This window comes from Patella vulgata, chromosome 1, assembly GCF_932274485.2.
Source record: "Patella vulgata chromosome 1, xgPatVulg1.2, whole genome shotgun sequence".
NCBI classification, from domain to species: domain Eukaryota; kingdom Metazoa; phylum Mollusca; class Gastropoda; family Patellidae; genus Patella; species Patella vulgata.
In genome coordinates this window covers 631,250-654,377 of record NC_065879.2, presented here as the reverse complement: position 1 = coordinate 654,377, position 23,128 = coordinate 631,250, and the positions used below count along the sequence as shown (strand labels likewise).

The 23,128-nt window shown below is 34.8% G+C and overlaps 1 protein-coding gene across 1 annotated transcript in view; it reads right to left on the bottom strand.

Annotated features, from left to right (window-relative positions):
* Positions 1–21,371, bottom strand: part of LOC126808543 (UDP-glucuronic acid decarboxylase 1) — a 29,519-nt gene extending 8,148 nt beyond the window's left edge. Inside the window, exons 1-6 of the mRNA XM_050533379.2 lie at positions 21,140–21,371; positions 16,568–16,607; positions 11,709–11,786; positions 4,726–4,783; positions 2,531–2,711; positions 375–479 (exon numbers count right to left, since the gene is read on the bottom strand). Coding sequence (XP_050389336.1) covers positions 375–479; positions 2,531–2,711; positions 4,726–4,783; positions 11,709–11,786; positions 16,568–16,607; positions 21,140–21,224 — 547 coding nt within the window. The 5' untranslated portion in view covers positions 21,225–21,371. The remainder of the gene's footprint in view (positions 1–374; positions 480–2,530; positions 2,712–4,725; positions 4,784–11,708; positions 11,787–16,567; positions 16,608–21,139) is intronic.
* Positions 21,372–23,128: the final 1,757 nt, after the last annotated feature.

The following is a 23,128-nucleotide window of genomic DNA, read 5'->3' as shown; positions in this document are numbered from 1 at the left end:
AACACAGATTTGATATTGAATGAATGTTAAAGACAGTGCTGATTAAAATACAGATGTGACATCACCATTTGATGTTGGCGCACCATTTTTTCAAATAATCGTACAGGCAACTTGCCAATCATACATTATTTATACTAGCGTGTTCGGAGTGTCTGTATTTTAAGTTGTTTAATGGTCTAGAACTTCAGACATTGCGTAATATATTGTAAAAACACTCGGGCCTCATGACTCCATTGTTGTTACTGTATATTACGCAATGTCTCGCTCTCAACCATTAAACAATACATACACAAGATTAAATGATACCTGGGTTATTTATAGTACCGACTGTATTTGTTTTAATAGTTTTTATAGGTGGATCTAGAAGAACTTACCTAACATATTTATAGTACCAATGGTGTTAGTTTTAATAGTTTTTATAGGATTATACATATAGTTTGGTGGTGAAGCAGGTGAGGCCAGGTGATAAATCTGATCAACTGTAAAAAAAACCAAAAAAACAAATGGTTATACAGTATACTATAACCCTGTTACATTTTAAATTTTAAGCGTACCAGGCACGGTACTAGGGACAACACAGTTAATTTTAAGCGTACCAGGCACGGTACTAGGGACAACACAGTTAATTTTTTGTGTAGTGTAAACGGATCAAACAAAAGTGTGCCATACGGAGTACCGTGCCAATTGAAGTGAGGCGTCTCCGCACAGTGCCAGGCACAGTTAAATTTTCAAAGTGTAAATGCTATCCGATCTGAGAACGTTTCTCAGTATGGATTACTGTGCATGCACCAAATGAACTTTGACCTTTCTCCCAGCGAACTTTGACAGTTCTGTCATTAGTTTTGTCAAAATGGCTGCTCAAACTAAATAAGCCTCAATAATCGTCTCCATCCGGGTAATTTGTATAGGGAGTGAAATTAACTTTTATGAAGAGTTCCGAATATGGCATGCCTGGCACGTTTCGGAGACATGTTATTTTAGAGTAATGTAATCTGGTCAATTTCTCAAAAGTTATTGCGATCTGGTACCATGCCAAGAACGGCAAGCTTATCGCGTCCAAGTGTAAACAGGGCTACTATTTAGTATCTGCATGTTTTTAAAGTTATAATTTCATATTTTTAAGTTATATTTTTAAAATGTATTAAAATAAAGCCCTAAAATAGATGGTACCTATAAACAGTCCTACCTTGTTAAAGAATAATCCTATTAATCCTATAATTCGCTATTGCCAGTTGAGAAATTGGCAAAAATATCATTTTCAACTTCAAATTCAAACGTTTGAAGATAGCTATTCCATGGTGGGGAATAGAAAACAAGGGAGGTAATTGGAAAGTAATTGTGTTATTATTTCCGGTGTTATGATTTTTAAGTGTGAGAATTGACACCTATGATCATATAATAGTGAGTTGACAACCTATTGAGCAAAAGACATAGAAATAATTATGTTTTGACTTTCTTAGAAAATATGAAATTGTAACTGACTTGCTGCATCATTTAGCGCAATAGAAATCACTTGCAAACTACAATATTGGCCACAAAAATCATTCTATTCCGTTCAGTATTTAAAAAGTTATTTTGAATTGAAATTAAATATATCTATGCTGTCCACTATGTAATTAAATCGGATTAAATCCATGTTGGGTGGAAGTGGAAGGTTATCTACAGTTGATATTTTGATTATATTTTGTTTTTTTTAAATTAAACGTTAAATAATCAATCGGAGTATATATCAGCGTGGATAAAGATGTGAGAAATTTGATATTTGATAAATTAACCAGCTGTATAAATCAACCTCTTTCGTAACTAAATGGAAACGTCCCCACTTCTCGACAGAATGGACACATCCCTACGAGTAATGTCTCGACAAAATGGACACGTCCCCACAAGAAATATCTCGACAGAATGGACATGTCCCACAAGTAATGTGTCAACAGAATGGACACGTCCCCACAAGTATTGTCTCCACAGAATGGACACATCCCCACGAGTAATGTCTCCACAGAATGGACATGTCCCCACAAGTAATATCTTGACAGAATGGAAACGTCCCCACAAGTAATGTCTCAACAGAATGGACAGTCCCCACAAGTAATATCTCGACAGAATGGACACGAGTAATGTCTCCACAGAATGGACACATCCCCACAAGTAATGACTCCACAGAATGGACACGTCCCCACAAGTAATATCTCAACAGAATGGACACGTCCCCACAAGTAATGTCTCGACAGAATGGAACGTTCCCACCAGTAATGTCCCGACAGAATGGACACGACCCCACAAGTAATGTGTCGACAGAATGGACACATCCCCACAAGTATTGTGTCAACAGAATGGTCACGCCCCCACAAGTAATGTCTCAACTGAATGAACACATCCCCACAAGCAATGTCTGGACAGAATGGACATGTCCCCATGAGTAATGTTGTTAATGTTAAAAAGGATCTCTAAAGATATGATTAAAACAAAGACTGAACTAGTGGGTTTTTTTTCTAAATGAAAACGTTGTAAATGTAAATAATAAATTTACCTTCTATAAAGAGAGGATTAACAATATCATGGTGAAGTAACTCAAAGTTTTCATGACCAATCCAATGTTCGACGTTACGTTTTCTTCCGGTGAAGAAATTGTCAGCAACTGTGACCTCGTGACCTGCCAGCATCAATCTGTCCACAAGATGTGATCCAACAAAACCAGCTCCACCCGAGATCTGACAATAAATGAACAATAATATCACTCAGATTAAAACACAAATCATATTTCGTTTCGTTTTTATAGTTCAAAATTTCATTTTACTTGTCTTTACTACACTAGGATATGGGAGAGTTGTTATTTAACCCGCGTTTTAGATGGCATAAGGGATTAGCTAATGAAATGGTCTGTTACAGCAAGTTTTTGGCGTGAGATCGGTAAACCATTAGTGACGTCAACATTGATTGATTAATCAATGTCTGACGTCATAAGGCCAAAAGCCGCTCGTACATGTTTGACACCTGATTCGACCTGATGCAACCTTCCACTACAGCAGGTCAGATCTTCATGTAGTAGAGGTCATCGAAAGTATAAAAAACAAAAAATAAAACGAAATATAGATCTGTATTTTAATCAGGTTGCAATAATATATACATGACATCATCACTGCTATCTTGGATTTGTGTGAGAGAGAGAGAGAGAGAGAGAGAGAGAGAGAGAGGGTTTAACGTCCACAACACAAACTAGGTTATTTCAGGACTAACATATGGTTTAATTTTATTTCAATAATTCGTCTGCGCGTAGGGTCTTTAGCAGTGGAAGAAAACAGGATGACCGGAGATAACTCATGAGGTTGGACAGGCGACCCTACTCCTTGTTATATACAACCTGGGATTCGAAACCACACCAGTTGTTGAATTTGTCATGTCTTAACTGTGTACTGTTAACATATTATACTCTCCACACAATCGAAATAAAACCATCTTTAAAACAGTAAGATGAAAATAAAACTAGGATTTTAAACAAGGGAGACAGAGAGAAATGGTATTTTAGGTCACAACAATGCATGCTAGGTCATTTTGGGACTAACAAATGGTACAAATTTATTTTTATAAATGTCCAGACGACTCTACTCATTGTCACGTATGTACAAGCTTGCGTCCCGAAAGCAAACCACATGACAGACCTTACGATCAAAAGCATAGATGTAAGAGTTAGACTTAACCATCCAACCCCACAACTAAATGTTAAACAAGCTGACAATCTTTCAAATAAAAATTTAATCAGATTGAGTTTAATCGATATATCACTAATCAGATTGAGTTTAATCGATATATCACTAACCAGATTGAGTTTAATCGTTATATCACTAATCGGATTGAGTTTAATCGATATACCACTAATCGGATTGAGTTTAATCGATATATCACTAAACAGATTGAGTTTAATCGATATATCACTAAACAGATTGAGTTTAATCAATATATTACTAACCAGATTGAGTTTAATCGTTATACCACTAATCAGATTGAGTTTAATTGATATACCACTAATCAGATTGAGTTTAATTGATATGCCACTAATCAGATTGAGTTAAATCGATTTACCACTAATCAGATAGAGTTTAATCGATATATCACTAATCAGATTGAGTTTAATCGATATACTACTAATCAGATTGAGTTTAATCGATATACCACTAATCAGATTGAGTTTAATCGATATACCACTAATCAGATTGAGTTTAATCGATATACCACTAATCAGATGGAGTTTAATCAATATATCACTAATCGGATTGAGTTTAATCGATATAACATTAATCAGATTGAGTTTAATCGATATACCACTAACCAGATTGAGTTTAATCAATATACCACTAATCAGATTGAGTTTAATCGATATACCACTAATCAGATTGAGGTCTGGGGGTTTCAGGATCGCTCTCAGTGAATATGATACTGGCTCGATACTCTGAAGGTCGCTGAATCACTCTCAGTGTTGGCTGAGAAAGTTCCCCCTTGTCAGTGGTGCTGGACTGGGGACCTGATAACGACAACTGTTTAGTCATTAGGATGGAACGGAAAACCGAGGTCCTGTGTTCACATTGGTGTGCACACAACAGAACCATTGATAATTTCCCTCATAGCACACTGCATGGTGTATACCAAACTTCATTAGCCCAGTCGACGCTTAAAACATTTCTTTAAGTTTCTTTGACCAGAAACAAAGAGGTCTAGCCTTGTACGTACCAGTATTCTTTTTCTATCTTTATATGTTAAAAACTTTACATCTGGAAAAGATTTCTTTCTGAAAGAAGAAGAATTCTAAATATTAGCAACACAACACAAATTTAATTCTTTATTTATATAAAATAAGCTATACAGCTTAATTGTGAATATAAAGTCTTTTGAAATATGATACAAACGGTTGCCATGCAAGATACACCCACATTTTACAAGAGGTGGACAGAGAACAAGATAAAAAATGTAATCAGGGGCCATAATCCTGGATCTTATAGCCCGATACTCCAATATCGAAAGGAACCAAGATCTCTGGGATATAAACAAATGTTTTAAGTTTCGTCAAAATCGGATAAGAATTGTGACAATCAGGCAGATGAAAATGGGACGATGACAATATACATCCAGATGAAAATTCAAATTCAAATTCAAATTAAGAGTGAGGAATTTTAATAAGATAATCTTTGATGGAATCCATGTCATAATAAACTTGATATGGTGGCACCAGTAGCAGGAATGGTTAAAAATAAAGTTATGGGTATCACAAAAACTTTTTTGTAATTAACCATGACTTTATTTTTGACCACATGACAATAGGAGCATATAACAAGAAAATCTGTATCACAACGTGTATTTTTGACCACATGACAATAGGGGGCGTATAACAAGAAAATCTGTATCAAAACGTGTATTTTCCTGCATATGATATGAAGTTTAATGTCCAACTTTTCTCCACCAACCAGAAAATGGAAAGGGAAAGTAGGGCATTAAAACCCGATTTCATGTCAGTAATATAGATTATGTTCATGACCTAAGGATATAGATATATGTTCATGACCTAAGGATATAGATATATGTTCATGACCTATAGAATATAGATATAATGACAGCGCCTCGAGTGTGGCTGCACGTATATATGATGTCTACATTTATTCAAGTATATTAGTGTTTTTATGAGGTATCGAATACTGTACTTATGTCTGAAGATATGTGAACAGATATAGTTAATGTATTTATAACAATGATTTCACTGAAGAATGTTTTTGGGGTAATTATTAATCATTATCATTTCTTTACACTAATAGTCATTTCATTGAATCTTTTCAAAACATTGAGGTGTACAGAGACTAACCATGCAGAACGAACTTGCTACACTGCCTCAGAGCTTTACTCACTCTGACCTGGTTTTAAATCATCGAGATTATCTGACATAGCCATAAATCAAATACAAAACTTTGGTATAAAAAGATGTTGTCGGGGAAATCGTGGCAAACAATCTAGTGCTCGTAGGACTGCGAGTTGGAAGGCATCATGGGACAAAAATAAAGGAATTCACATTGATCTATTACGTTCCTTACCACTGGAGACATTATATGACAATAACCGTCACTGTAGATTTGGTTTAGTTAATGCTAGATCAATCCGTAATAAAAATGACCAATTTCTACACCATTTAGTCACTGAATCTCTTAATTTTTGCATATTCATCGAAACGTGGTTGAAGAATTGTAACACCGTTGAAATAGCAGACTTAAAAGAATTCGGTTATGACTTCAAAAACTTTGAGAGAAAAGACCGTCGGGAGGTGGTATTGGAATATTTTTTAAGGACAATATTAAAGCTAGCGTTACGAGTTCGGGTGAATATATGTCCTTTGAATTTGCACAAATTGAATTAATTATCAATAGTTTTAGAATTACTGTAATAGCTATTTATAGACCACCATATTCTAAACGGCATCCCATTTCGACTGCAACATTCTTCAGTGAATTTGCTGAGTTTATAAGTAATATATTTTTGACCTGCAATAGATGTTTATTTGTCGGGGATTTCAACATACACGTCAATAAGCCAACAGAAGCGGATACTGTTGCCTTTAATGAACTATTGGACAATTTCTCTTTGAACCAACTTGTTACGAACCCAACAAATATTTCTGGAAATACACTGGATCTTATATTGATTCGTGAAAACAGTGATTTCTCTATAAGTAATATCATAACCGAATACTATCTTTCTGACCATGTTTTCATATTGTCAAATATCTCAACATGTCGTCCAATGCTTGTGCGTAAGAAAATTCAGTTCCGTCGTCTTAAATCGATTAATCAAGAGCTTTTCAGGTCCGATGTTACCAAAGTTGCAGAACATCTTTCGACCTTGAATAACATAGATGACCTCGTTTCTGGCTATAATGAATGTTTACAAGATGTATTAAACAATCATGCACCAATCAAAACGAAATCTATTACACTTCATCGGAAAGTACCTTGGTTTGGTGCTAAAGCAATGGAACTTAAAATATCAACCCGAAACGCTGAACGTGACTGGGTCAAGCACAAAACGTCCGAGAACTGGGATCACTTCCGTAAAGTCCGTAACTTATACAGTCACCATCTTAATCAATCTAAAAGTTCTTTCATACGCGACAGGATCAACTCTTGCGGAAATAATTCTAAACAACTGTTTGAAACAATTGCCAACCTTACTGGTTCCAAGAAATCTAATCCGCTACCCGAAGGTGTATCTGATTCTCAGCTTGCGAATGACTTTGCTTTCTTCTTTCACGATAAGGTTGACACCATCTGCCGAGTTTTGGATGGATATCCAGTGTACGTTCCTCCATCTATAGACTCGTTTGCTTCATTCAGTGAAATAGACACTGAAACTGTTGAAAAGCTCATTCAAAATGCAAAACCAACTACGTGCAATTTGGATCCGTTACCATCATGCTTGGTTAAAGAACATCGCGATATATTCGCACAAGTAATCTGTGATATTATCAATACCTCCCTCTCGTTGGGTATGTTTCATTCAGACTGGAAAAGAGCTATCATAAAACCGCTTCTAAAGAAAACAAATTTAGACCACATCAAAAAGAACTACCGTCCAGTTAGCAACCTTTCCTTTTTGTCCAAATTAGTTGAAAAGGCTTCTCTAATCAGCTTTACTAAGCACATGGACAGCCATCGTCTCCTACCATCATACCAGAGCGCATATCGTAAAAACTATAGTACAGAAACATTAATCCTTAAAATATACAACGACATCTTACACAATATGGAACATCAATTATTATCCCCTTTTGTTGCCATAGATCTTAGCGCCGCGTTTGATACCGTGTGAACCATGAACTGCTGCTTGAAATCCTCTCAAAGTGCTTTGGCGTTTGTGAAACCGCACACTAATGGGTAGCTTCCCATCTCTCTGGTAGAAGCTTTAATGTTAACATCAACCAAACTAACTCGACACCAGTCGATATAAATTTTTCTGTTCCTCAAGGTAGTATAAACGGTCCTGTTTTTTACACATGTTATTCTAGCACATTGCAGTACAGTGTTAAGGATGACCTTAATCTCGTTGGGTATGCCGATGATCATAACCTTTACGGTAGTTTTAAAGCTGGCAATATTACATCGGAATTGGAAACGATCTCGCGTTTATCTTCCACGATGGATGACATTAAACATTGGATGCTTAGCAACCGGCTTAAAATGGATGATGATAAATCAGAATTTATAGTTTTTGGTAGTAACAAAACTCTGCAAAAATGTACAACAACAGAGATTTAAGTTGAAAATGTGTCTGTCACACGATCATACCGTGTTAAGATTCTCGGTGTCTTAATGGATGAAAACCTCATAAAATCTTGTACCGCTGCAATATCACTATTCAATATCAAGAAAATAAACCACTACCTTGATAGAAATTCTCGTTTAAAACTTGCTAATGCTCTGGTTTTTTCGCATCTGGATTACTGCAATAGCCTTTATGTCAATTTGCCAAAAAATACCTTGTTACCGCTTCAAAGAATACAAAACCTCCCAGCAAAAATGATCCTGGGACAGTCAAAATATTCAAGTTCAACAGATGCTCTGAAAGAACTTCATTTTTTGCCTATACATGCTCGTGCAGAATATAAACTACATGTATTGCTTCTAGTATATAAGTGCTTAAATAACCTTGCTCCCCAGTACTTGATAGATTTACTTAAACCCAATCCCAACCGATATTCGACACGATTTTCCAACAGTCAGTCACTAAACGTTCCACCCACAAAAAGAAAAACATTTGCGGACAGGTCTTTCAGTGTTGCCGGTCCACGGCTATGGAATGATCTTCCCGACAGCTTAAAAAACTCTAACTCTCAGGATAGTTTTAAGAAATCACTTAAAACGTATCTTTTCCAAAGGACCTTCAAGAATTAATTAATTATTAATATATTATATTTTATATTCTTGTACTGTACAAGTTGTACATACTAAATTATTTATTTTAATTGTACAGTGCCATTGAATGCATGTATTGCAGTAATGAGCGCTCTATTAAATGTAATAAACTTAAACTTAATAGATATATGTTCAGGACCTAAGAATATAGATATATGTTCATGACCTAAGGATACAGATATATGTTCATGGCCTAAGAATATAGATATATGTTCATGACCTAAGGATATAGATATATGTTCATGGCCTAAGGATATAGATATATGTTCATGACTTAAGGACATAGATATATGTTCATGACCTAAGGATATAGATATATGTTCATGACCTAAGGATACAGATATATGTTCATGGCCAAAGAATATAGATATATGTTCATGGCCTAAAAATATAGATATATGTTCATGAACTAAGGATATAGATATATGTTCATGGCCTAAGGATATAGATATATGTTCATGACCTAAGAATATAGATATATGTTCATGACCTAAGGATATAGATATATGTTCATGGCCTAAGGATATAGATATATGTTCATGACTTAAGGATATAGATATATGTTAATGGCCTAAGGATATATACAATCACCATGTTACAGTAGGTTATATACAAACAGATAACAATGTGATTGGTTGTTGTCTAATGGAGAGGGTGATTAATGTTATCAACAACATGGTTTCTCATTCATAGGTTGTTTTTAAATAATTTAATCTTTATTTTTTTAAATTTTGTAATCTTTATTTTTTTAAATTTTGTAATCTTTATTTGCAATATGGAAATTAAGGGTTTAATTATGACCAGTTGTTGTTTTAGCATGGATTTGTACATTACATCCCCCCCCCCCCCCTTTAAGGGTTTCTCATTGATTATAATAGTTTACTTATTTCGTTAATTAGTTCATTGTTATCTGTTTGTGACCTTATTGAAACGTTGCAGTTAATAAACCTAGTGAATGTCTTCCATAAAGCTGTCTGTTATCAGGTACAAACAGTTTAAATTGATACTAAAAATAGGAAAGTTGTTGTTGTTCTATGTAAACAAGGTACACATATACCTGTACATATACAGGTGTTACTGTACATACACCTGTATATATATATATACAGGTATTACATACCTACTAATACTATCTAAACAAAATCATTATAGCCTAAAACTGTTTCAAAGTTCTATATAATTTGTTTAAAGTCCTGATCTGATATTTAATGGCGTTGAGAAGTCTAAAGCAGTGGACACATTAGCCTAATCGATCGGCCGAATGGGTGGACACACTAGCCGAATGCTTAGCCCGATTTAACCTGTCGATTGCATCACCTTTCACATCACATGATTAAACATGGCGGCGTCCATGTCTTTAATCTATCACGTGACTTCTCGATATGAGTGGTGATTGGCTAATGAATTCTATATTTGGCTGAATGCTTCGGTGAAGCGGACACACCAGGCAAATATAATTCGGCTGAATATATCAAACCTGTTTGATTTGGGCGAATCATTCGGCCGAATGACAGTGGACACACTAGGCAAATTTCGACGCTGATTGATTCGGCTGAACGATTCGGCCGAATCATTCGGCTAGTGTGTCCACCGCTTTAGATACGCACTAATTTTTCAACACAAATCTTATTAGGACTTTGCAAACCTGTTCCATGTGTAAAATAATCACCCAGAGGACACATAACAGTCCGACCATTTGTTGTGTTATAATAGAGGTACAAGCAGAAACAAAATGGGGTTTAATGTCCACTGATACAAACTAGGTCATTTCGGGAATAACACAAAGAGAGAGAGAAATGGGGCTTAACGTACAACCGGGGAATCAAAACAGACCCTGTATAATACAGCGCACATGTGTTAAACATTCGGCCATCCAACCCACCTCTAAGTGATATAGGAATCATTTACAAACTAAAATATTGTGAAAGATGAATATCTAATAGGAATATCAGTCTAAAAACCACTCAACAACCTAGGCCCACCCTTAATACAAATTAACCCAACCCTCAGTCTAGAGACCACTCAACAACCTAGGCCCACCCTTAATACAAATTAACCCAACCCTCAACAACCTAGGCCCACCCTTAATACAAATTAACCCAACCCTCAACAACCTAGACCCACCTTAATACAAATTAACCCAACCCTCAACAACCTAGACCCACCTTAATACAAATTAACCCAACCCTCAACAACCTAGACCCACCTTAATACAAATTAACCCAACCCTCAACAACCTAGGCCCACCCTTAATACAAATTAACCCAACCCTCAACAACCTAGACCCACCTTAATACAAATTAACCCAACCCTCAACAACCTAGGCCCACCTTAATACAAATTAACCCAACCCTCAACAACCTAGGCCCACCCTTAATACAAATTAACCCAACCCTCAGTCTAGAGACCACTCAACAACCTAGGCCCACCCTTAATACAAATTAACCCAACCCTCAACAACCTAGGCCCACCCTTAATACAAATTAACCCAACCCTCAACAACCTAGACCCACCTTAATACAAATTAACCCAACCCTCAACAACCTAGGCCCACCCTTAATACAAATTAACCCAACCCTCAACAACCTAGACCCACCTTAATACAAATTAACCCAACCCTCAGTCTAGAGACCACTCAACAACCTAGACTCACCCTTAATACAAATTAACCCAACCCTCAGTCTAGAGACCACTCAACAACCTAGGCCCACCCTTAATACAAATCAACAAATAGGTTGAAGATCAGCTAATCTATACACTTACCCTTGTTGTTCAAGATGGGAAATCTTCTCTTCTAAAATACTTAATTCATTGTGAATACTATCATCATACCTTCTCACTCTATAAAATACAACAACAATAGTCAGAATATAACACGAGTCATTATATAACACATGAGTCAGTATATAACACATCGAGTCAGTATATAACATGTGAGTCATTATATAACACATGAGGCAGTATAAAACATGTGAGTCAGTATATAACACATGAGTCAGTATATAACACATGAGGCAGTGTATAACACGTGAGTAAGTATATAACACATGAGGCAGTATAAAACATGTGAGTCAGTATATAACACGTGAGTAAGAATATAACACATGAGGCAGTGTATAACAAATGAGGCAGTATCCCAGTGACAGTAGGAACCGTGGCTCCAGTATGAGACATGAGTGAACCCGCGACCTCCAGACATGAGATTGAGACATGAGAGAGAGAAATGAGGTTTAACATCCACTTGACACAAACTAGGTCATTTTAGGACTAACATATTGTTCAATTTTATTTCAATAATTCGCTTGTGCGTAGGGGTCTTTAGCAGTGGGGAATCTGGAGAAAACCCACGGGGGTTGGACACGCTACTCTACACCTTATCACGTACAACTGCAGAATCGAAACCACGCCATTTGACTCAATGACAGAATCAGTTATAGATATATGTTTTATAAAGTTTGTCAGATATCTATATCAATAATATGTAATATATCACTAGACTTGTCTGTCTATAAAATATGTTTTATTGATAGAGTTATTAGATCAATATGTTTATATTAAACCAGCTGTGTATTCATTCTGTCGTACTATTCAACTTATTTAGTGTTCACAAAACACTCGTCAATTTATAATATCAAATATTCTTTCATTTATTTTGCAGTTTTGTTCGTTCATTTTATATTCTGTATTATTTTCTACTGAACTCAAGTTTTATCATTGTTTCATTCGACTCAATTTTACTTAAAGATAAATTATGTAAGATTTAGATAAAAAGCTGGCAGTTCTCACTATAATAGTTAAAAACTAGATAAAATGTAAAGGGAATTTGCTGAATTTGACCCTTTAGTAATGATGATCGAGGCTAGGCGTAAACTTTAATTGCTAAATTCTCGGTTCAGAGTGAAGCCATTTGACTGAAATTTTCAGCATATTCCCTTTAGATTATCTAGTTTTTCAACTATTATAGTGAGAACTGCCAGCCCTTTATCTAACCTACCATAATGGCCCTTTAAATGATAAAGAGACAAGTGACTAAAGTCATTCATTCAAAATATCTAGCGAAACAAATTGTTTAGCTTAACAAAGTATCCAGCGTAATAAAATTTCTTTCAGTGCTTGATTTATTTCCCACGTGTTGACATTCCGACATGTACATTAGTTTATATAACCAAACAGGGCTTGTTCAATATGACATGGCTGAAAAATGAGATTATTCGTGCATAAGGCTTATAAAGAAAAATACAATTTTCAAATTGATCCTCATTCCCCAAACGTTTTGGCTTTTTTATTAGCCTGTCTCAAAGTAAACAATAAATAGTTGGTCTATTTAACTACATTTACTCGTGCTTTTGTTGAAGCAATTAAATGGTCATATATCTACTTCATGGTTCAATTCATATTTTTACAGACTGTATATAAAAAGGCTAATCAGATATGATATTTGTATATCCAGACTGTTTATAAAAATGCTAATCAGATATGACATTTGTATATCCAGACTGTTTATAAAAATACTAATCAGATATGACATTTGTGCATCCAGACTACATAAAAATGCTAAACAGATAATGATATTAATTTTGTATATCCAGACTGTTTATAAAAGGCTAATAAGATATCATATTTGTGTATCCAGACTGTTTATAAAAGGCTAATCAGATATGATATTTGTATATCCAGACTGTTTATAAAAATGCTAATCAGATATGACATTTGTATATCCAGACTGTTTATAAAAATACTAATCAGATATGACATTTGTGCATCCAGACTACATAAAAATGCTAATCAGATAATGATATTAATTTTGTATATCCAGACTGTTTATTAAAGGCTAATCAGATATCATATTTGTGTATCCAGACTGTTTATAAAAGGCTAATCAGATATGATATTTGTATATCCAGACTGTTTATAAAAATGCTAATCAGATATGACATTTGTATATCCAGACTGTTTATAAAAATACTAATCAGATATGACATTTGTGCATCCAGACTACATAAAAATGCTAATCAGATAATGATATTAATTTTGTATATCCAGACTGTTTATAAAATGCTAATCAGATATGACATTTGTATATCCAGACTGTTTATAAAAATACTAATCAGATATGACATTTGTGCATCCAGACTACATAAAAATGCTAATCAGATAATGATATTAATTTTGTATATCCAGACTGTTTATAAAAGGCTAATCAGATATGATATTTGTGTATCCAGACTGTTTATAAAAGGCTAATCATACAATTCTATGGTTAAATACATCAATGTACAAGGGTTATCCAGAGAAAATCCATGAGGTTGGACAGGAAACTCTACTCTTATTTACATACTACAATCTCTATATGTAGAGACGGGTAAGATGTTGTCACGCTAATCATCGGGTATTCGATCCTTGCATTAGACCGAGAAAGTTTATCCAGATTTTCTGGCATGGTTCCTTGTCAGTGGTACAGAACGCAGGGCCTGGTAAGGGACAATGTATAGTCCTTCGGATATGAGACGATAAATCGAGGTCCCGTGTAAACGTCTTTATCAAGACGGGAGTATCGTCGTCGAAACGTCGCTTAATTTAGTAAACTCAGTAATTGTGTATCCATAAAATTGTACCTTGTGTTAGAAATATAGAGTTTAGTGAAATCCCAGAGTAGAAAGATAGAGTGTCTTATTTAGTGAAATTAAAACAATTGTTATTTATAGTATTTGTTAGGAATTGACTTTTAGTTAATTAGCTATATACACTACGGATTGTATTATGTTAACTCCTTATCATTACACTACAACATCCTAAGTTATATTTTTATCCTTTAATAGCTGAATTCGCTAGACAGAGTTGACAACGAGCTATATTTATCAGCAATTGGGGTGCAGAGAATAATCCATAATCTTTGGATGACACCAGGCTTATTAAATATACATTATGCAAGAGCTAAATCTGCCTATTGCTGGACTTTTTTTAAGCCTGAAATGTTATCTAAATTATTAATTAGACATTTCATATTAACATGACCAGGTCATAATCAACTCTCGATGGCATCGGATATCTCCGATATTAAATAGAACAGAACAGTTAAGACTGGAGGAGCGAGACTTATCTTCGAACAACCAACACGGTGGTTGCAATTAATGCACACATCTTATCAAACCTTCAAAGGCTAATATCTTCGCTCACAATAGATTAATTTGAATGAAATTTTCAAATTATTCATTTTACATTATCTATTGTCCAGCTATTTTAGCAAGAATGGCCAGCTCTTTATCTAAATCTTACATAATGTATCTTTAAACATACACTATGCAAGAGCTAAATCTGCCTATTGCGGGTCTTTCTTTAGGCCTGAAATGTTACATAAACTATTAATTAGACATTAACTAACTTATCCAGATCATAATCAACTCTCGATGGCATCGGATACTCGAGATATTAGCTAGATTAAAACTGTTCGCCATTTAAAAATTTAAATCCTGAATATACCAGTGCCCTGGTTACCACTGTGCACACATCTTGTCAAAACTACAAACAATGATAACTTGGCTGAGAATGAAGTAATTTGAATGAAATTTTCAATATTTTCTTTTTTTATCATCTATTTTTGAATTATTATAGCAAGAATGACCAACTCTTTATTAAACTCTTAATTAATGTATCTTTAAGCATATATATTAAAAGGGTAATTAATGATATAGTGAGATCAGGTGCCAATCAACAGGTGATCTCTATAATCCAATATTTAGATTATATCCAGCAAGGGTAATTAACGATATAGTGAGATCAGGTGCCAATCAATTGATCTCTTTAATCCAATATTTAGATTATATCCAGCAAGGGTAATTAACGATATAGTGAGATCAGGTGCCAATCAACAGGTGATCTCTTTAATCCAATATTTATGGTTAAGAATTTATTAACTAATTCTATTCATATAATAAAATTTTAGCCAATAAAATTAAATTTAGAATGTAATTCTTTAATTTGATTGGTTTATTATCTATCTATATATCCCCGGCCCTGGTTTCAGATTTAATCATCGTGTAGTTTTGTTTCTGTTTCATCATCGATTCAAACGGAAGGATAAAAAATACTCATCATGTAGTTGAAATTTGAAATATTTGCAGTTATAAAACTTTTTTTAAGCGGTTTAGATTTTAAACTGTCACTAATTTGATTTTCAACAGTTTCTGATTATTGCTTTCAGAATTATTGCCCTTGATCATTTTTAATAATGCTACATATAAAATTGCTTTAAATTTGTACTCAATGTTTAATAATGTTCATGAGATGAAGAATCCTATAGAATATGATTTTCCATGATTTTTGATAATTACTGTCACTGTTGTTGTATTGTCCTTTGAGTCGACTGACCTGGTTTTGATTCCCCGGTTGTTCGTGACAAGGAGTACGGTCGCCTGCCCAACCTCGTGGAAGTGGACGTAAAACTCCAGGAACCAGGATCGAACAAACATTCAATCATTAATTCATTACAACATTTTACTTTCATAAGTCTAGTCAGTGGGGTTTTTAATTAACAGGACTGAACAGGTTTGCCAGGTATGTAAGGTCAGTAGGACACAGGACCTCGTTTTTTTCACCCCATCCAAATGATTATAACATCTTACCTTTCTTTTTCATTTAAACTTGATAAACTTCCATAAGCCACTGAAAAAATACAAAAACAAGAATTATTAGTCAACTATTTCACCATCATCAAATTTCAACATCATCAAATTACTTCAAAAAATAAATTAACATGTACATGAAGAAATTCTATTTATATTTTAATATATTGTTTTACAATATATTGGTATTAACAATTTATGTTTGTTTCCATCAAAGATTTGAGCTGTTTTGACCAAAGCGAATTATGACCATTATGGTTTATTGTCATATGGTCGTCAGATTCACCACTGTTTATGATCGTTATGGCCTAGGTGTTATGTTTTATTGTTGTATGGTCATGTTACTGTTTATGGTCGTTATAGTTTATTGTCATCACTGTTTATTGTCATCACTGTTTATGGTCGTTATGGTTTATGGTTGAATGGTCATCACTGTTTATGGTCATTATTGTTTACTGTTTATGGTCTTCACTGTTTATGGTTGTTATGACCACATGTAAATAAGGTAGACAGTCAAAATTTTCAGAATCCAATAAATATATTTCTTTTTCTACATGTATATGTTATTACTAACTTCATCTACATGTACAGTATGTTGGATATCAGCAATCAATGAAATCAATAGACTTATCATGAATATTAACACAACGGATCAATTGGATATCAATTAGATGATAATCGTAGCAGGTGTAGAAAGTTTTTAAAGAATCAAGGAATAAGCTATAACACATACTTATGGATGGAAAGAAAGAGAGAGAGAGAAAGAGGGTTTAACGTCCACTCTACACAAACTAGGACATTTTGTCGTTCAATTTTATTTCATTAATTTGATTGAGCATATATAGGGGTCTTTAGCTTTGGAAGGAAACAAGAAGTTCTGGAGAAAACCAACAAGGTTGGACAGACAACACAACAAGCGGGTAATTGAATGAACGCTTCTTGACTCAATGACAAACTTTGTGATCTTAAACACACACGATAAACCAGCCAACCCTGTCATCATATTTATGGAAGAACAATTACTTAAAGATACATTATGGGAGATTTTTACAAAGAATTGGCCATTCTTGCTATAGCAGTTCAAAAGTAGATGATGAAAGAAGAATATTTTGAAAATTTCAGTCAAATTACTTTATTCTGAACATAGTTATCATCGTTGTAATATTTGACTAGAAATGGTAGTGAAATGTGCCTTCACTGTGGCTGATCGTTTGATTGACAGGCGTTAACTCCACCTACATATCTCGATTATCAAGTAAAGTTTTCAATGGCATGCGGAAACGCTCTACAGCGGCCTCGCTAAGTACACTCTATCATTTAGCCTCGATCTAACTGACGTATTCTCATCAGGATGCGCCATATTTGAATTAATTGATAAGTGAAATCCTATTTAAATCCGAGCTGTAGCCAAGCCATCCGTGGGTCGACAGAGTTGATTTTGGGCTTGTTGTTTAAATAAAGATCTAATTTATAATTTCTATAACATCTGAAGCCTAAATTAAGACTTGCAATAATCAGATTTTGCTCTTGCATAATGTATGTTTAATGTATTTGTGTCACGTTTCGAAGAGTTTTCTCTTAATGTTTTCCAGCAAGTACAATCAGAAGTAGGACAATACATATATAGAGAGAGAAATGGGGTTTAACGTCCACACGACACAAACTAGGATCAATTTTATTTTAATAATTCGCTTGCACGTAGGGGTTTTTAGCAGTGGTGGGAAACCGGAGAACCTGGAGGAAACCCACGAGGTTGGGCAGGCGACCGTACTCCTTGTCACGAACAACCGGGGAATCAAAACCAGGTCAGTCGACTCAAAGGACAATACAACAACAGTGACAGTAATTATCAAAAATCATGGAAAATCATATTCTATAGGATTCTTCATCTCATGAACATTATTAAACATTGAGTACAAATTTAAAGCAATTTTATATGTACATGTAGCATTATTAAAAATGATCAAGGGCAATAATTCTGAAAGCAATAATCAGAAACTGTTGAAAATCAAATCACTTCTTCATTTCATGAACTTAAGTCAATCGGATGATAACTTTAGCTTGTAAAGTGACAGACATAAGGGAGTGATAAAATATATGACCACATTTCAACATGGACGTATAAATATTGCTGAAAGCCACAGTAAAACACACAGATCCTATTTCATTCAACAAAGACAGCTGTCGAGTCCTTCGGATGACATGAAAAAAACGAGGTCCCGTGTATACATTGGAATGCAGTTGGACTTCAATATAATAGTAGGCGATAGTGCCACTGCCCGGGCAAAATTTCCCTCATAGCACACTGTATGGCGCATGCTCGTCTTCATTCGCCCAGTTCGGAGCAGAACAGTAGGACGTTAAACGCCATTTCATTTCTCATAGTTTAAAATTTTGTTTTACTTATCTTTACTACACTAGGATCTGAAAGAGTTGTTATCATTGACGTGTTCTGGATGAAGTGAGGGATTAGCCAATGAAATGGTCTGTTACGTCGAGTTCTTGGCCTTTTTAAGCATGGAACTGTGGGTAAACCACTAGAAACGTCAACGCTGATTGATTAATCAAGGTCTGACGTCATAGGATCAAAAGCCGCTCGTTTGACCCGTAACGTGAACTCTCGCTATAACTGGTCAGATCTACATGTAGTGTAGGCCATAAAAGTATAAAAAACAATACGAAATATAGATCTGTATTTGAATCAGATAAGAAAGATAAGAAGAACAGGCTGTTCAATTTAGGGAGTTTGAATGGTGTCTACATGTAACAGAATAATGAGTCAACAGGGATTTTTTATGTGCATGTTAATGTGTAAACAGGACCTCGGTTATTCGGCCCATTCAATCGACTAGACCTGTTAACAGTTGTATATACAGAGTCAGTTAAAAGCCTGATTAAATAAATGTTTTTAACATTGTTTTTAAAAAGATTATAGAGATGTACAACATTTTAAAATAAAACATGTGATTGAAAACTAAAAGAGCGCTGACCAGAAGAGATTAATTGAACAGTTTTAGGCTTTAAAAGTAGTTTATCTGATGTACAGTACGTAATATTCATGAATAAAGCTGTAATGATCAAAAAGGTAAACAGGATCTAAATTATTGAAAAGTACTACTATGGTAAAATTGTGTTTCTTTACTTCACATAATTTATAGTTTTTTAGGTCAAAATGTTGACAGTGGTTGGGTGAATCATATGAATGCATTCATTGATTGTTAGGTCCAAGTATGTTATTCAAATAGGTACAGGTACAAGTATGTTATTCAAATAGGTAATCCAACAGTACAACACACAAAAATAGATACAGTTAATAGAAAGATGGGTGATGCTGTTTCTGTGCAACAGTTATACCGAACCGACAATATACGACAGAGGAAGTATGTTTCCAGTCAGTATTTCGAAAAAAATGGGGGTCAGGCACCCATTGGCCCTTTAAAGCGGCAGTGGTCTCTCTTTTTCACAAAGCCAATGGCCCAAATGGGCTCCCTATCAGTCAGTTAATAAAAAATCATTCCTGTACGGAACTTTGGAGGGCACGATTCCCAGTGGTAAGGTTTAAACTGTAGGACTTGGGTGGGCACGATTGGTTCAAAATATCAATCAGTCATGCAGGTTAAAGACACACATCTCATTTCAAAAATGATATAGATAGTGCTGATATCAAGTAAATTCGTACGCATCGATCCATTGTCGCATCTATATATCGGCATCGGTATCTGTCAGTTCACAGAAACTATTGGAAAGAAAATTCCTCGCTGCAAATCTCCACAATATGAATTCTTTGAACGTGTTAGCCCTACCTTTGTTGTGTATTTGATAATATTTAGCCTTTTTTAAAAGAAAATCCATGAATTATTTTATTTCATCAAAAAAGCACATGTTAAAAAAAATCTATCTGTGAATTTTTTCAGGGGGAAAAACTTCGGCTTTCGGAACAGGACAGCAATAGAAAATAGATACTGGATGATCGTGAATAAACTTTGCCCGTGTGTTTGTACAAGTATATTCGCGGGCGGAGTACGATCTTTTCTTATCCCAGTCACAATTCTAGAGAACTTTTCCTTATCGGTACCAGGGTATATTTGTTGATGTCGACTATTACTCCGCGAAAATAACATGTCATTTGCCACCCAAAGTCTATTATTATGTAAGATTCCCACTGGATAGATCAGGTGACAGTACACTGCTTGTCGCATGACGTAATTTTACGTCAAGCTTTTCAAAAATAAAAACTCTGTTTCGTAATCGTAGCGTAATGTTTAAAATGTAAATAATTAAAATGTTTATGAGGTTTATAATTTATTTTCATATTATCTAGACATTTATTCATCATGTAAATAAAGTCTGGTTATATTTTTGTCTGTTTTTTTTTTGGTTTACATATATATCTATAGGTCCCCCTGGTTTCACTGCGGGTCACCTACACCAACAGCTAGATGGGGGATATGTAAATGGGTGAGGTTAAAATTAAAAAGAGAATGGTTTAGTGTGAAATTACTGTCTATTGCGCCGTAGCTGAAGAATGTCAAAATAAATTAATAAAAAAAAAGAAGTAAGTAAGGAACAAACCTGCTACAACTACGGCGAATAATAAAATTATAGCAACGTATTTCATTTTCCTATAGGGTATGCACCTTTTACATGCAGTTAACATGGTTGAATCAGGAAGACATGTTGTACAAAACACAGCCGATAAAATACTATATAAATCACTTCGTTACAGCCCAGTAAAACTGAAAGGACAGAAATAAAGTTGAAGCGATCTTATCAATCAACACAACAGTTTCAGTGCAGCTGACGCTTCCGGGGATAACTCTAGTTTAGAGTGTTGGGATCAGACTACTAATTACTAGGAATTTGTGATCTTTTACCGGCATTTAATAACTGGGTAGAGAAATAAACTATATAACACATACTTATGAAAAAGAGCTACTTATTTATTTGGGCGACGTTTGTAGCTTCTCGATTCATAGCAATTATTTCGTTTACCTCTTCGCGTAGCAATGTTTTGTCTGTAATATAAGAAGAGGGTTTGGATCTCCATTTTAATAATAATAATAATAATAATAACTTTATTTTCAAAGGGTTGAAAATTAGGCCAGGAGGCCTGTCTTACATTTTGCCCTTTATAACAGAAGTTAAAGAAGTGAACAATGAAATTTGAAAACAGAAGAGCTATATTTACAAAAGAATATTAACAAAATCACAATTGAAAATATTAATTATATTACAATCACAATATAATAAAGTTGTCACACACAAATCATATAATTATCATCTAATATTATGCTTATGGTACATGTAAATAGACAAATTAATTAATGGAAATGACCATAATATATTTCTTCCGAGCGCTCCCAATGTATATAAGTACTACTATATAGAAGACTATACTAGGTCTCTACGTAGTTACAAATTTAAATAATTGCCTTCGAAATGAATAATATGATTTACAATATTTTAAACAGTCAGGTAATGAATTCCATAAATGGGCACCAGTAAATCTAATACTGTTTTTAACAACAGATAGATTAGGCCGAAGAATGACAATTTTGTTATTGATATTAGAGTATCGAGTATCGTAGTAGCAGAGGATGTTGGTTAAATATGAAGGGCATTGTTGATTAATAATTTTGTAAATAAATGCATATTTGTTCACTAAGTGACGCTGTTTAATATTTAAGAGTTTGATTTGGGCAAGGCCTGGAGCCAAATCTATTGTATGTTCTATACCATGTGGCTAAGTGGGTAAGACGCTGGCTCGCTAGGCTGGAGGTCACGTTTTCGATCCCTGCATTGGCCGAGAAAGTTCATCAGGATTTTCAGATGTGGTTTCCCCTTGTCAGTGGTGCAGAACAGAGGGCATGACAAGGACAGCTGTCTAGTCCTTCGGATGAGACGGAAAACCGAGGTCCCGTGTATACATTAGAATGCACGTAAAAGATCCCTTGGCAGTTGGAATTCAATATAAGAGTAGGCGATAGTGCCGCTGCTCGGGCAAAATTTACCTCATAGCACACTGTATGGCGTATGCCCGTCTTCATTAGCCCAGTATAGGAGCAGAACAGTAGGACGTTAAACCCCATTTCATTTCATTTTCCATTTTCTGCCAGGTTTTGGTCAATATTCATGACTTTGGGGCGAACCATCTGGAAGTAAAATGACGTCACAGCATGTATAGGCACAGCGCTATAATATACGGCTTTAGGCCTATAAAAAGGTGTTAGGGTTGTCAAAGTTCATTAACGTTCTATGCAATGGGTATGTCCATCAAAAAGCATCCAAACAGCTGCTTGGCCTTTGGTGGTAAATTGTTTTGTTTTGTTTTGTGGTTTTTGTTGGGGTTTTTGTTTTTGGGGGGGGGGGGGCACAGAATCAAGGGATGAATAAAGTACTCGCCTGCAAAATTTCAGAAGCTTCCTACGTTTCTTTTTTGTGATATTAATTACCGTAAACATAACAAAAAAATGAGAAAATCGAGTTTGGGTATATAGGCTCACTGCGCACATAACTTCTAAACTAGCTTTGGTGGCCCAAAATAAGTTATGAATATAGAAT